Genomic DNA, 13,577 nt, shown 5'->3' with positions numbered 1-13,577 from the left:
CATGGGACGTACAACACTGTGGGCAAGTGGGGACAGGAACGCTGCAGCCCAGCTCTCCCTCCCCACAGCCCTGTTCCCCACACCACGCCAGGGATGCCCATGGGGCTGGTCTATGGGGACTCTCCGGTGGCATATGGGGACCACACAGTGGCACATGGGGACCCCAAGGTGGCACATGAGGACCCCACAGCAGCACGTGGGGACCCCAAGGTGGCACATGGGGACACCACAGTGGTACATGGGACAGGACAGGGGCACTATGGACGACGATGCCCGCTCTGCGCCACCCACGTGAGCTCCGGCTGCTCCGGCTCATCGCGCTCGGCGCCCAGGCCCCCGCTGCCCGCGGGCTCCCCCGTCACGCCGCTCCGTCTCCGCAGCTCCGTCTCGCTCCTGGGGAGGGAGGCGACGGGACACGGGGCCATTGCCAAGGGGCAGCCGGCACCTCGTCGAGCCTCTGGCCTGTCACCATTACCTGGGGGCGCTGGGCTCATGTGCCGGCTCCGCTCGGCCATCCAGGCTGGCACCTGGCTGGGCACCGACATGGGAGCATGAGCAAGGACAGGGCCCAGGGTCCAGTTGCTCCCATGTCGTGCCAGTTCCGTGCACATCCTTACCAAGAGCTGCTTGGGAATGACGGCGATGCTGACCCTACGCCGTGCCGAGGCCTGCGGGGACAAGTGGGGACCCGTGTGGGCATCTCCTGCGCGGGCGCTGCCCTGGGCGCTGCCSCTCGCATCCTTCCCRGGCCTGGAAGCGCGGCGCWGCGGGAAGCCGGGAGACGAGGGAGGAGGGCGCAAGCGGAGAGCGGGCACTGTCCCTGCTGCTCCCGGATCCACCCCCTACCTCTGGAGCTGCGCGGGGGGCAGCGCCGCGTCCGAGCTGCTCCTCCGGGGCAAGCCCGGCGCTCTCGCTCTGCGGCCCTGCAAGGCAGAGGGAGCTGCCTGAGGCGCGCGGCCCCGCTGCCTGTCCCGCCGCCCTCGACGGCCACTCCTGGGGCCCGGATTCCTGCTAGCAGAGCCGGCCCGCGGCAAGCRGGTGTGCGGGGGGACGTGCGGGGACGCGGGCGCTCTGCACAGCCGCTGCCCTCCTCACCTGCGGGAAGCTGCGTGCCAGCGCGGGAGGCCTCAGCCGCAGCTCCGCTTCATCTGCCGGCGGAGAGAAGACTCTTAAAAACCACCCAGACTAAAGGCAGAGGGGACTGAGGTGCCGGGAAACAACAGGGACAGGAGCGCGGGCTCCTCCACGTGCAGCTTCCACCCYGCGATGAGCTGTGGGTTTCCCCAGGTCGGCAGATTTTTTTGCACACAGAGATGAGTGTGGGGTCTGCAGGGAGGGCCCTGGAGCCTGGGGACAGTGCCCGCCTTGTGTCCCCCTGGACTGCATTCCCAGCCGGGCCGCAGCTGCCGGGCAATGGCCCTGGGGCCACCGGCCCCTGCTCTCCCGGTGCCACAGGAGCCACCYGCATTTGTCCTCTGTGGCCACCATCAGCTCTCGCCGGCCCCAGAGCCYGCTCAGGCAGCTGGCACAAGGGCCCTGCTCCGCAGCACAGGCTCCTGCAGGGGCTTGGGAGCAGATCCTACAGCCTGCCAGCCCCGGCAGCAGAGCCCGCCTCACCCTGTGCCTCCCCCAGCTGCCGGTTGCGGGAGTTTTGCTGGATGAGCCGCTTCATCTCCTCGAGCTCGGCGTGCTCCCGCGCGTGGTGCCGCTTCAGGTTCTCCACGTGCTGCACCATCACCTCGGCCGCGCGGCTCATCCGGGCCTCCTGGGTGGGTCGGGGAGCAATCACAACCCTCGCCCTGGGGACCCAGGTCCCTGCAGCTCCCTCCAGGGCCCAGGACAGGTCTCCAAGGCACCTCCCAGCCCCCGGGAGGCCTCATGCCCGGCACCGGCAGCAGCTCAGGGTCCCGCGGCGCTCACCTGGTGCACGGCGCCGAGCTTCTCGGCGGCACCGGTGGCCCGCGCCACGGCCGCCGCCAGCACTGCCAGGTTGCACCGCAGCTGCTCCAGCGCCTGCCGGGCGTCCGCRGCCACGCAGCTCCGGCCCAGCCTCTGCGAGCACAGGGGCAGGATGGAGCCCGCGCTGCGCGGTGCCCATGGGCCACGCCAGCACCCGGCAGCTGCTACCTCGAGGGCGGCGCGGCACTGCCCCAGCTCCTCCTGGATGTTGTCCTCGGCCGCGGCGCGCGCYCGCTCCTCCACCTCGAGCCTCTTGTGCAGCGTGAACACGTCGCAGCTGAAGGCCAGCGCCAGGTGGGTGAAGGCGGCCTGGGGGGCGAGGACAGGGCAGGGCTGCCTGAAACGCCGAGGACACCGCCACGGCAGCCGAAGGGCCGCTTTTTATTGTTTTTATTAGCACAGCTTCCAGCACCGCCTCTCCCAGCAAGTGGCTCTGCGGGGCGACCGCGCACGGGCTCCCTTTAGCCGCCTCGTGCTTCCCAAAATAGGAAGCATTAGGAGGACGCTGGGGACTGCAGTACCTGGCAGGAGGCCAGCAGCCGGGCACAGCATCCACGGTGACACGGGCTGCGCCCCGGCCAGTGCTTATCCCCCTGCCCACCGCAGCGTGCGCCCGCGCCGCTGTTACCTCCACATCCTGCTCCGTCAGAGCCGCTCTGCCAAAGGAGAGGGTGGTTGGAGGCCGCGTGGGCACAGCGGGGCCCCCAAAGCCGCAGTCCCCGGGACGCACCGGGCAGAGCCGTGGGGCACCAGCTGGCCTTACCTGTGCAGACCCAGTCTCTCCAGCAGCGAGGTCTCTGCAGGGGATCCCAGTGGCTCCTCTGGGGTCTCCGTGTCTGCAAGGGAAGCGGCAATAAATCCGGAGGAGTATCAGACATCCCAATCCAGCCCCAGGCCCGATCCGGTCCCTGGTTCCTGCTGAGGAGCTGAGCTCCGCTGGGCCCCCATGCTGAGCCCGAGCTCATTCCTGGCCACTTGGAGCCATGAAGGGGGCCCCGTGGACTCACGCACCTTCCTCCGTCCTGTCACTGTTCCCAGGGTGCAGAGTCAGCTCCTGCCTCTCTAAGTCTGTCTGCTAGGAAAAAAAGAGATACCTCCATGGTGCTGGGCAGCRTCCCTAAAAGAGCAACACAAGCAAGAGCCTGTGCCACAGATTCCCTATGCCGTCCCTACATCCTGCTGGGAAGGAGCCCCCAGTCCCCGGCACCCTCCCGCTCACCTTCTGGACATGCTCCGCACTCCGCTCGCCGCTGGCCAGAGCCCCCTCGGAGCCACCCCGCCGGCCGCTCATGCTCCCTGGGGACAGACAGGGTGCCGGAGGTGGGTGTCAACGTCACCCAGCCGCACTCGGAGCGCCCGGATCCAGCGCAAGGAAGCAGCGCCCGGACCGGGAGTCACCCGGGGACTCGCGGCAGCACCGCTGGGCATCGATCGCGGCTCTTAACGCAAGGAGGCAAGTGCAGCCTCCCCCTGCCCGAGCGCCCCGGGGGGGGGACCCCCTCCCGGACACACAAATCGCAACCCACCCCCCAGCGCTGCCCCTACCTTCCTGCGACGCTGCCAGGAGCGCGGGCAGCTCCTGCCGCTCCCTGCTGCAAGGGGGGCAGGAAGGGCAGCAGGGAGATGCCAAGGATGCTCCCGCGGCAGAGAGGAGCCCGCGGGGCGGCCCCCGGCCCCTCCAGGTGCTGCCAGGGCAGCAGCATCCCCTTGTCGGCGCGCGCCGCAGTGGGGCCGCCCCGCGGCTCCCCGCTCCACCAGCGTGTGCCCAGCAGCCCGGCCCTCGCCGCGGCGCTTGGCGCCTTTCCCGGCCCTGCGAGCCGGCCACCGAGCACCTTCCCGAGCCGCGTCCAGCCAGGAATGAGTCAGCTGGGTTCGGCTCCCGGCGCTCCGTTTCCCCCCCACGCCCGGGAGCCGAGCGCAGTTTGCGGTGCAACGAGGAGCCCGGGCGCCATCTGATGTCCCTGGCACGGGAAGGGCAGCGTCGCCAGCCGCCCACCCCGCAAACTGCACCGGGCAGACCCAGCTGCTCCCAAAGCCCCACAGCTGGGTGCAAGGAGGAGCTSGATGGGGACCGGGGATGCTCTGGCACACTGGGAATGGAGGATGCTTGTGTGGGACAGGGAGACTGCCCTAGGGAACGAYGGGCCCCATGCATCCCAGCTCCGCGTGCCCGGTTGGAAAGCGGGAAGGCTGGAGGGGCTGATATCCAAACATTGCTCCCAGCTCCGGCAACAGGGACCTTCCCTCTCCTCTGTACAAGCCCGGGGCCCTTTCCACAGCTGCTGCAGAAGCAGCCCCATGCCCAGACATCCCGCAGTCTCCACGCACGGCACCCGTCCCGCACCTACCTGCAGGGCTGCCGGCTGCTCCCGCTTCGCTGCCGCCGCTCCCCGTATCCCTGGGGACGTCCCTGCGCCTCCTGCTCCCCTGTCCCCAGCGAGGCCTCGGGGAAGGGTTTCATGCACAGAGCCCCACGGCTCCCGCACACCTACCACAGGAGGCACGCGGTGGCTGTGCGCAGATGGGAGAACGCCTCTAAATGTTATATTTTTAAAGCATTTTTCTCACCCAGCGGTAGCTCCACGCTCCTCTGCTTAGTGTGGAGGCATCTGTGGGAAAAGAGGTGGAGAGGCCCGCGCTGATCCGGGACGGCACTGCTGGGACCCGCGCTGGCGCCCAGGCAGGGACGCGAGGGGTTCCCACCCTTGGATCTGAGGGGTTTGGGGGTGTGCGGCCGCTGCCTCCGCTGTCGGGGGGACACTGAGGTGGGCGGCTCGTGGGCTCTGGGCGGGGGAGCCGGGYGTCCCCACAGCGCGAGCCGATGTCCCCTGCCTTGTTACCTGCCCCAGCTCGGCCTGCGCGGCGGGAGGACGGTGCTGGGGCCGCCCCAGCGCTCCCTGGCCCTCGGCGCGATCCCGGCAGGGGATGGAGGACGGAGAAGCCGGGAAGGAGCCCGGCGGGAGCCTGCGAGGAGGAAGAGCAGCCGGCATGTGAGGCAGCGCGCGCTGCCAGGGGAGAGCTCCACGCCAGGAGGCCTTTAAAGGACATGTGGGCGCCGGGAGCTCCCTCGGCTGCCGCGGGGCCGGCACCGGCATCGGCACTGGCTCCTGCGCCCGCGTGCCCCAAGCTTGGGCTGTAATTGGAGCTGGGGGCAATGGGACACGGTGCAATCGTGTCCCTCCGCATCCCTCTGCCGAGGGCTTGGAGCAGGACAGCGAGCCCAGGACCCCCTGCGCACTGCAGCCCCCTTATATACATGCAGCTCCCTTATATACATGCAGCCTCCTTAAACATTTGCAGCCCCCTTATATACCTGCAGCCCCTTTATATCCACGTGCAGCCCCCTTACATCCACCTGCTGCACCCGTCCTCGGCCGCCCTCCTTCCCAGCACCTCCAAGCTCTTCCTTGGACCCTGTCTCTCTTGTCCCCCTCCCCCAAATCCATCACATCCCTAAAGCTGCTTTCTGCCCATAATGAGCTTACAGGGAGGCGGGAGGGATGCTCTGGGTTAGAGGGGACCGCCGGGTGGCCGGGCCAGGGCTGGTGCCTAGGCGGGAGCTGCAGCTGGAGCCGGGGTTGGAGCTGCAGCCGGAGCTGGGGATGGAGCTGGGGCTGGAGCCAGGGCTGGAGCTGCAGCTGGAGCCGGGGATGGAGCCGGGCCTGGAGTCGCTCAGCGTTCGGGACCTCCGCGCTCCTGAGCGGGCAGCAGGTGCCAGCGGGAGTCCAAGCCCAGGGCTTCCCTCCCAGCGGCTTTTCCAGCTGCTCGGCCACTGCCCCACGCGTCTCTTAAATGCAGCCAAGCCCCCGGCCTGAAGCCAAGCTCGGATAAACTCAGCGCCCCCACCGAGAGAAAGGCCAGGCCCCAGCAGAGGGAAAAACCTCTGATTTCTGGCGGAGATTCAGTGGAGGGAGCCCACGGCGCCTGCTGCTACGGCACCACTCTTCTCTCYCCTGTGCGCAAGGCTCTGTTTGTGTCTAAACAAAATGTTTTATTACTTAATAAAKGCAAATAAAACCTTTTCCAGACAAACGTAAACTCCCTGCTCCAAGCAGCACCYCAAAACAGCAGCAAGTGGTGACTTGTGAAGGGGCCTCGTCCCTTTCTGCAAACAAGAACCATCACGGCCAAAGAGCCTCGAGAAGTATTTGTTAACCCCTCGGGGCTCTTCCCCACCCCAYTGCCTTTTTTTTCTTCAAACCAGGGAGCACCTAAACCACGACGACAAGCTAGGTATTATTGGGGCTTTAAATGAGCAAAAATAGCCCGGTTCACCGCGCACCGACCTGTTCAGCATAGACAACGGGGACGAAGCGAGAAGCTGCCAACAGGGACGGGAGCAGCCACCGCCGCTTCTGCCTTCCCCTTTCCAGCAAGGTCCCCCGGTCGCCTGCGGCAGCGGCACCTCRCCGGGCTCCTCCCGAGGCACCCGCAGGCGGCAGAGCCTGCGGTCATCTGGATTAGCCCCTCGTGGGCTCGGGCGGAAGGCTGCCCGCAGCCACGCTGGCGGCTACGGCTCATGCGGCAAATGTGATTTACGAGGTCGGCGCAGGGGGCCAGTCTTGCAGCGGGCACCAAACCCTGACCCTGTGCCAGGAGCATCACCGCGTGGCCCCAGCGGACAAGTGCCCAGCAGCTGCCAGAACACCRGTGGGAATAGGGTGCTGTTGTTGTGCTTAAAAGGTCCCTGGCAAACAAATAGAATAGGAAAAAAAAATAATAAAAGCATATCTGCTTCTTTGATTTAGTTTTAAATTTCAGGTGGAAATAAGACGCTGCCACCTGCTGAGCTCCCACCTAAGCAGTTGGGTCTTGCATCGGGACCCGCTTCCAGGGCAGAACTGCAGCCCCATGTGCTGGGGATCCGTGTGTGCCAGACTGAGAGCTCCTCACAGCAGCTCAGTCATCTGCAGCTATTTAACAGCTCCCACCAGTGCAAGRGCAAGGGCGAGAGCAACTACCGCGGCTCGGACAGGCTGGCAGCTTCATTTCGGAGAGCAGCGGCTCCTCGAGGGGCTTGCATGGTTCCTAGCTGTGGCTTTTGGTCCTCTGCACCAGGGTGCTGCATGGCCCAAGGTGGCTCCTACATGGCTCTGTGCTGCCAGCATCTCTGCCTGATGATCCTTGCCCCTCTCCCACCTGCCAGGGACTCTCGGGGATCTGATATCAGCATCAATGGGTGACCAGGCTGTGTTTTCACAGGGTACTGTGGGAGGATGGGGAAACAGCACAGAGGACATCACCCAGGCTATTGCATAAAATTCATTTCCTTAAAAGAAAACTATTAGTCAAAAAAGGGAGTTCCCCTCCCCATCATTAAAGACATAAAGCTTCTATAAACAGAAGCAGCAGCTGAGGAGGAACCACTCACAAATACTGAATAAACGAGGTTGAAAACATACCCTGCCTTGTGCCTACAGCCAGAGGAGCCCTCTCGCAGCCAGCGCTTCAGACCTCTCATTTCACCCACTCCTCTAATAATTTTGATCAGACCCTGCCCAGGGGACCGGCCAGCCCTGGGCACAAAGCTCTGCCAAACTGTAAAACTTGAATGCTATTTTATGCTTCCACTTCTTTGCACTGTCCAGGCTGGATTTTAAAACTCTTGGGAAGGTCAGGCTGAGTCTGAAGGGTGTTGTGAGCGTGTTGCAGCCACCACGCATGCTGCATCCTCCTACAGCACCCACGAGCTACAGGGTTCACTCCAGTTCTCGATCCCAATGGTCACCTTGTGGACGCCCCACACCAGAGGAGCCTGCAGCATCCAACAACCAACCCAGGCCCCAAGGCAGTCCSGGGAGCTCCAAGGGGACGCTGTGGACATGTCCATGCTCCACTACCTTGACGTGACCACCAGCCGCAGGCAGGCAGAGCACCAGAGGACAGGACCACGGCCATGGCTCCCACTGGGAGAGACTTTGCAGGGACTGCAGCCTAATAAAGCCAGAGCAGCGGGCTCAGGCCTTAGCGACAGAGACCCATGTCTATTTATGTCATATTACGGGCAGCCTTACAATAGCTTCCCCAGGCCCGGCGTGAAGGCGCTGCCACACAGATCCATCAGCAATTTGGCTCTCCTGGGATTTCTTTCCTCCAGCTAGCATACACTTTCAGCCGCCATCCATCCAATACCACCTAAAATAGCTCTGGAGGCTCTCACCGGAGTGAAACGTCCGCTCCGGCTGTTGGGGGCATCGCCCAGGGCTTCGGTCTCCGTCCCCAGTGGGGGCTCACAATCAGGGAGCCCGTCATGAGCAGGGAAGTCTAACACCAATGCATCTCCCTTCACTGACACAAATGTTTGTGGATCCCTCACAGCACCATGTCCAAGGCCAGCCATGGGGGCTTTGGGCTGCAGCAGTACTGGAGAAGAGGGARGCCCATGGCAGAAACGTCAAATTCACCCCAACCTCAGCTCCCTGCTGTATGCCACAGGTTCTCCTTTTCCTGCTGCCACCAGGCACCTGTTTGTGCCAGGAAAATTCAACCCACTTGTGCCCGCTTGTGCTTGCGGTTTCCCACAAGGACAGGAAAAGTCTGGGAGCACCTGACATGGAAATAAATGACAACTCAAAGGGGAAAGAGACGAGATTTGCAAGCCCGRGGGCTCAGATCAAAACAATCGCTTTATTAACCAGGCACAACTTCACCGCCTTTMTGGTGCTTCACCGCAGCCGCTACAGAATTACAGCAGCCAGTTAAACCCAATTGATAACGATCGCCCTCCAGGAGCCTCCCATTGATTCCCACACCGGGGCTGCAACGTGCGGAGGACATGAAGGACAGAGGGTGCCTCAGCACGACTGAGCCATGGCYGCTTTCTATGGGGCACAGAGGCGGCTGGGCATGAGCAGGACACCCAGCCTAGCACCATCCGGGGCATTTTCTCTCTGTTGTAACTGCTAAGYTTACCACACAGAATGGAATATCTGGGATATTCCACTGGAATACGGTGGAAATATCTGGGACCAGCCTCCCCTCTGGCATCACCCCCCCCGCGCCGCCATCTTGGAGAAGGCGGCAGGTGGCGCCCTCTGGCGCGCGGCGGGCAGAGAGGCGCCATCTTGAGCGGGGCGCGGCGAGACGGACGGATGGGTGGAGACGGGAGGCGCCATCTTGAACGGGGCGGGACGGGAGGGGAACGGGCGGGAGACGCCATCCTGAGCGGGGCGGGACGGAAGGGAGGGAGGCGGGAAGCGCCATTTCGAAGGGGGCGGGGCGACGAGACGCCATCTCGAGCGGGGCGGGGCTGGAGGAGGCGCCATGTTGAGCGGGGCGGGGCGGGAGCGCCATGTTGAGCGYGTTTGCACTGAGGCCCCTCTGGATTCTCTCGTACCCTCCGTGGGTGTCAGGACTTCGCTGTGCTCCAACCCCTTCCCAGCCCAGCCGGTCTTCAAGGCGCAGGGCCCATAGCAAAACTCCCCAAATTCAAAGATTCCTGCAAACTGGTGCTCCCCTGCTGTCACCTGCAAAGAGAAGTCAGAGGTCTCCCAGGAGCAGGTGGCCCCATGGCGAGCCCCCGCTGTGGCATCTCACCCGCTTTGCCTTGCGGCGGGCCCTGCGATGGGCGCCCCGCTGGGCTTTCACGGTGGCGCTGGCTGCAGCAGCGCCTGCAGTGGCCTGCTCAGTGCCACACCGCTCCGCGCCAGGGCGGCAGAGAGGCGGCCCCGCTGCGCTGACGTGACCTGCCGGGACAGTGGCAGGCTGCTCAGCGCCGGCCGCCATGCACCCTTTCACCGGCGGCCAGCGCGTCCCCGGGAGCCTCGCCATGACCCTGCACCCGGCTCTTGGGAGCAAGTCAGGAGGCCCCCTCGGGAGCCCRAATCCAGCCGTGGGCCTAAGCAGCGCTCACACTCACGCGGCTCTGGTGCAGGGTGAGCAGCGCCGTGAGCAGCTTGGCATAACGCAGCGAGGCGGCAAGGGCCGGCGCCTGGCGGCACAGCGCGAGCACCAGCAGCTCCAGCAGCTCGGCGGACAGTGCCTCCTGGCAGAGCAGCATGAGCGGGGCCCCGCGCCCTGCGCCCCGCGCCGCCACACAGCCCTCACCTGCCTCGCCAGCACCGCCTGCACGACTGGCAGGAGCCGCTCCGACAGAGGCACCTCCAGGACCTGGCTGCGGAGGAGATGGGGACACGGTTGCAAGGGCAGCAYGCGGCCGCCTCTCCCCCAGGGAGGGACCAGAGGCGCAGCAGCGCACTCTGCCCCATATCCCTTTACCTGAGCACCAGCGCCACGTGCTCCGGCTCCAGGCATTCCTCCACCAGCTCACACAGCAGCTTGGTCTGCTCGGGCCCTGCCGGGGCAAAGCGTGGGTGCAGAGCCTCTGCAGGCTGCCAAATCCAAAGGGATTTGCCYGCCCCCTCACCCAGGGTGATGTGACCCAGGAATCAGACCCTTGTAAAAACTTGGGAGAATTCCCYTTCTTCCCTTTTCCCTTGCCCGTCTGCAAGGGTTTAGTTAGCACCATTAACCTGTGCCCCCTGCAGGGAGATGCTCAGCCCCTGYAGGATCCTGTAGTCTCTTCCATACACACAGAGCCACCTCAGGGGAAGCTTTGGCCCCCAATTCCAGCTGTCAGGACGCCCCAGGACTGTGGAGGGCTGGCAGCTTCCATCCACGAGACACAGCCACATTTCCCATCCCTGTTCACCTCAGGCATCTGTGAATCCATGTCCTCCATCCAAAGGGAAGTGAACATGGCAGCAGGGACTCCTAACATCCAAGTGTTCATCTTTCCAGGCTAAACAGGCCCCCTATGGTTCTTAATATGCATTTTAGGTAGTGAACACCCCTCCAGGGGTGTTCTGCAGGCCCTCTGCAGCTAGAGCTTGCTTTTATGGTGGATGGAGCCCCTCAAGGTATCTCCCAACAACCGCAAGGAGCCCAGCTCACCTCCCGCAGGCTCCTGCAGGATTGGAGCTACCAGGATGCGGCAGAAAGGCAGGGCATACTTGGAGCAGAAGGAAGCCAGGGCAGCCATGAGGTGGCGGGAGGGCGGCTGGGTGAGCGCCAGGACCTTCGGACAAGAGCGAGAAGCAGGAGATGAGGCCRCGGGGAAAGGAGGACGAGCCGGCAGCGGCACCAGGACACTCACTCGCGTGAGGAAGAGCTGCTCTGCCAGGATAGACGCGCTGGCGTAGCTGAGGTCCGGGGCCAGAGCCAGCAGCCAGGAGCAGAACCGCACAAGGAGCCGCTCGGGGCAGCTGGAGAGCTGCAGGAAGGAGCAGAGCCCCTCGAGCTGGCGGGCACAGCGGGTCAGGACGCGCAGTGGGCACCCGGCGGCTGCCGCAGGGCCCTGGCACTCACCTGCCCGGGAGAGYAGCCGAGGAGGACGTGCAGCTCAGACGGCAGGGGCAGCTCTGAGGACTGTGGGGAGAGGCAATCCCTGGGATCCTTGGGTTGTGTGGGGACACATCCCCATCCAACCAGAGCACAGGCGCGTGGCCGCCCGGCCAGCCAGAGCAGAGCCCAGGGCTTGTGGTCCCCTTCCCACCTCCCAGTTGGGCCATGGGGTCACCCCAGCACCGGCACCGCAGCACCCAGCGCACGGTGACGCTCAGGGACGACGTTGGCCTCTGAGCCTGGGGGCAGTGCAGGCCGTGTCGCCTTCAACATCCCTCCAGGCCTCCATGGAGGCCCTGGGCTGGCCCAGCCGGAGCACCAGCTCACTCACGGGCGTCTCCATCTGCAGCAGCCTTTTCAGCTTAGGCCCGTGCAGCTGGGGAAAAAGAGATGGGAAACAACAAAAAAAGGAGATTTTAAAGGAGAAATCGGTGCCCTGGGTGGAGAAGGAAAGCAAGTCCCCCTAGCAGCGCGCTGCTAGCTCAGCTTCCTTGCCCAATTTCCAGGGAAAAGACAGTGGGAGGCCAATTAAAAGGCCAGTTAGTGACATGTCTGCCTTGCAGAGCAATTTCCCATCTCATGGAGCTGAGCAGCAGCCTGGGATCCCGCGCGTGGAAAGGGGAAGGTGGGGAAAGCTAAGGAAATGGGCAGGGATGGGCGGAACCGGAATGCCGAGGGGATCCAAAGGCCCCGGTACCTGGATGAAGAGCTGGAGCTCGGCTGCCTGTTCCGCCCGCACGCTCAGCTCCATATCCCCATCCTGCTGGGAATGTCGTGGAGTGCAGCCGGCCGGGCTTGGTGCGGAGCCGTCCCCCGGCGGCGCCGAGGGCTCCTCGTGCACCATGGGCAGGGGCGGCCCCAACGCAGCCTCTTCCCGCAGTCTCCGCTTCCCTGGCCTCTCCTGCTCCCGCTCCAGGCTCTCCTCGGCCGCTTCCTTGCGCTTCCCGCCGTGAGGCCCATGCTCRGCTGTGTCCCGGCGCAGCACAGGGTCCCAGCCCCAGCGTGGCCGCCGCGGCCCCTCCGCGTGGCCCAGGATTTCGCGGCGCAGGCGGCCGAGGCGCTGCTGTGCAGCGGCTGTGAGAAGGGTGGGCCGGGCCGGCGGCTCCGGGGCGCCCGGCAGCAGCTGCGCCAGCGCCCGCACCCAGGGCTCGAGGCTGGGGTGCGAGGCCAGCGCACGGTGCAGGCGGCTCCTGCAGCCGCGCGGCACCGCCGCCACCCGCAGCACGCACAGCAGGTTCCTCTGGCACACGGCGGGCAGCAGCAGCAGCCGCGGCCTGCTGCAGCGAGGGGAGAGGAGTGTCGGAGCSGAGCCCGCCAGGCGCCACGGGGCTCTGGCCCTGCGGCATCGCGCCCAGACGCCGCATGCAGGGCAAGCTGTATGGCTACACATGAAGACACARGCCCGCGCGGAGCAGCATCCAGCCTTAGGACAGGCGGCGCTGGAGCAGCGGCAGCGCCAGCCTCGCGGCGCCCACAGCACCTCAACACAGTGCTAGGGACCCACGTTAATACACACATGGGCAAAGAGGTTATGGGCCTCCATCCCCAGGTCCTTTCCAACCATAATGATCCTATAACTCCACTCCTGCTAGGATGYGACTTCCCCTTTGGAGCATCACACCGGAGGGAAGAGACCACACATTGCGGGAGGGGATGCTCAACACACCAACCCACCAGGATACTGCCTCAGGAAGCTCCCACCACCCAACTCACACAGCCAGGATCTTGTCTGGCCCCTCCAGCGTAGGCTCCTCGGAGCACAGGGCATCCGTGAAAACCTGCCAGGAGAACGTGGGGCCGTCTCCGACCCGGCCGCGCTGCAGCACGCGGAGCGCGGCCAGAGTGCCGGCYGAGCCCGAGGCGAGCGCGTGCAGCAGGAGACGCGACGGCTGGTCCAGCCGCTCCAACCACGGCTGCTCCATGAGGAAGGACAAATCCAACAGAGTCCGATTTGGGATGCGAGGAGGAGGGGAGCAGCTGGGACACAGCCGAGCCACAGGTGGTCGCCCTATCCAGGGTGCGCGTGGTCAGTTTGTCACCCGAGGATACAGGACCATCAGCAGGCTGTTCCTGTGCCAAAGGAGGGAGCGCTCCCCAACCCTAAAAACAAGTAAGAAGTTGAAAGCAAAACAGGAAACATCCCGAAATATCAAGACCCACCTCGAGCAGTTGCCCCCCCACTAACGTGGGGCTCACCCGCCGCTCCAGCTGCTCCAAGGGCACCGCGCGTTCCACGGGTACCTCCGCCGGCACCGGGAGCCGGCACCGGGAGCCGG

General features: G+C 64.9%; 1 protein-coding gene across 1 annotated transcript; it reads right to left on the bottom strand.

Moving 5' to 3' along the window:
* Positions 1-1,899: 1,899 nt before the first annotated feature.
* Positions 1,900-13,334, bottom strand: FANCE (FA complementation group E). Its single transcript, XM_026053103.1, has 18 exons — positions 13,015-13,334; positions 11,999-12,578; positions 11,633-11,677; positions 11,266-11,325; positions 11,054-11,197; positions 10,852-10,975; positions 10,177-10,252; positions 10,006-10,072; positions 9,812-9,943; positions 9,296-9,425; positions 8,120-8,322; positions 4,308-4,447; positions 3,505-3,551; positions 3,179-3,255; positions 2,971-3,031; positions 2,723-2,795; positions 2,588-2,615; positions 1,900-2,268 (listed from the first exon to the last, which is right to left on the bottom strand). Exons 1-18 carry the CDS (start codon positions 13,221-13,223, stop codon positions 1,900-1,902), a joined length of 2,565 nt encoding a protein of 854 aa, XP_025908888.1. The 5' UTR covers positions 13,224-13,334.
* Between the last annotated feature and the right edge of the window lie 243 nt (positions 13,335-13,577).

This window comes from Nothoprocta perdicaria, unplaced genomic scaffold (genome assembly GCF_003342845.1).
Source record: "Nothoprocta perdicaria isolate Ctin4 unplaced genomic scaffold, notPer1 scaffold_97, whole genome shotgun sequence".
Classification (NCBI taxonomy): Eukaryota; Metazoa; Chordata; class Aves; order Tinamiformes; family Tinamidae; genus Nothoprocta; species Nothoprocta perdicaria.
Note: the sequence above shows the minus strand (reverse complement) of the source record. Positions and strands in the feature narration are given on the sequence as shown.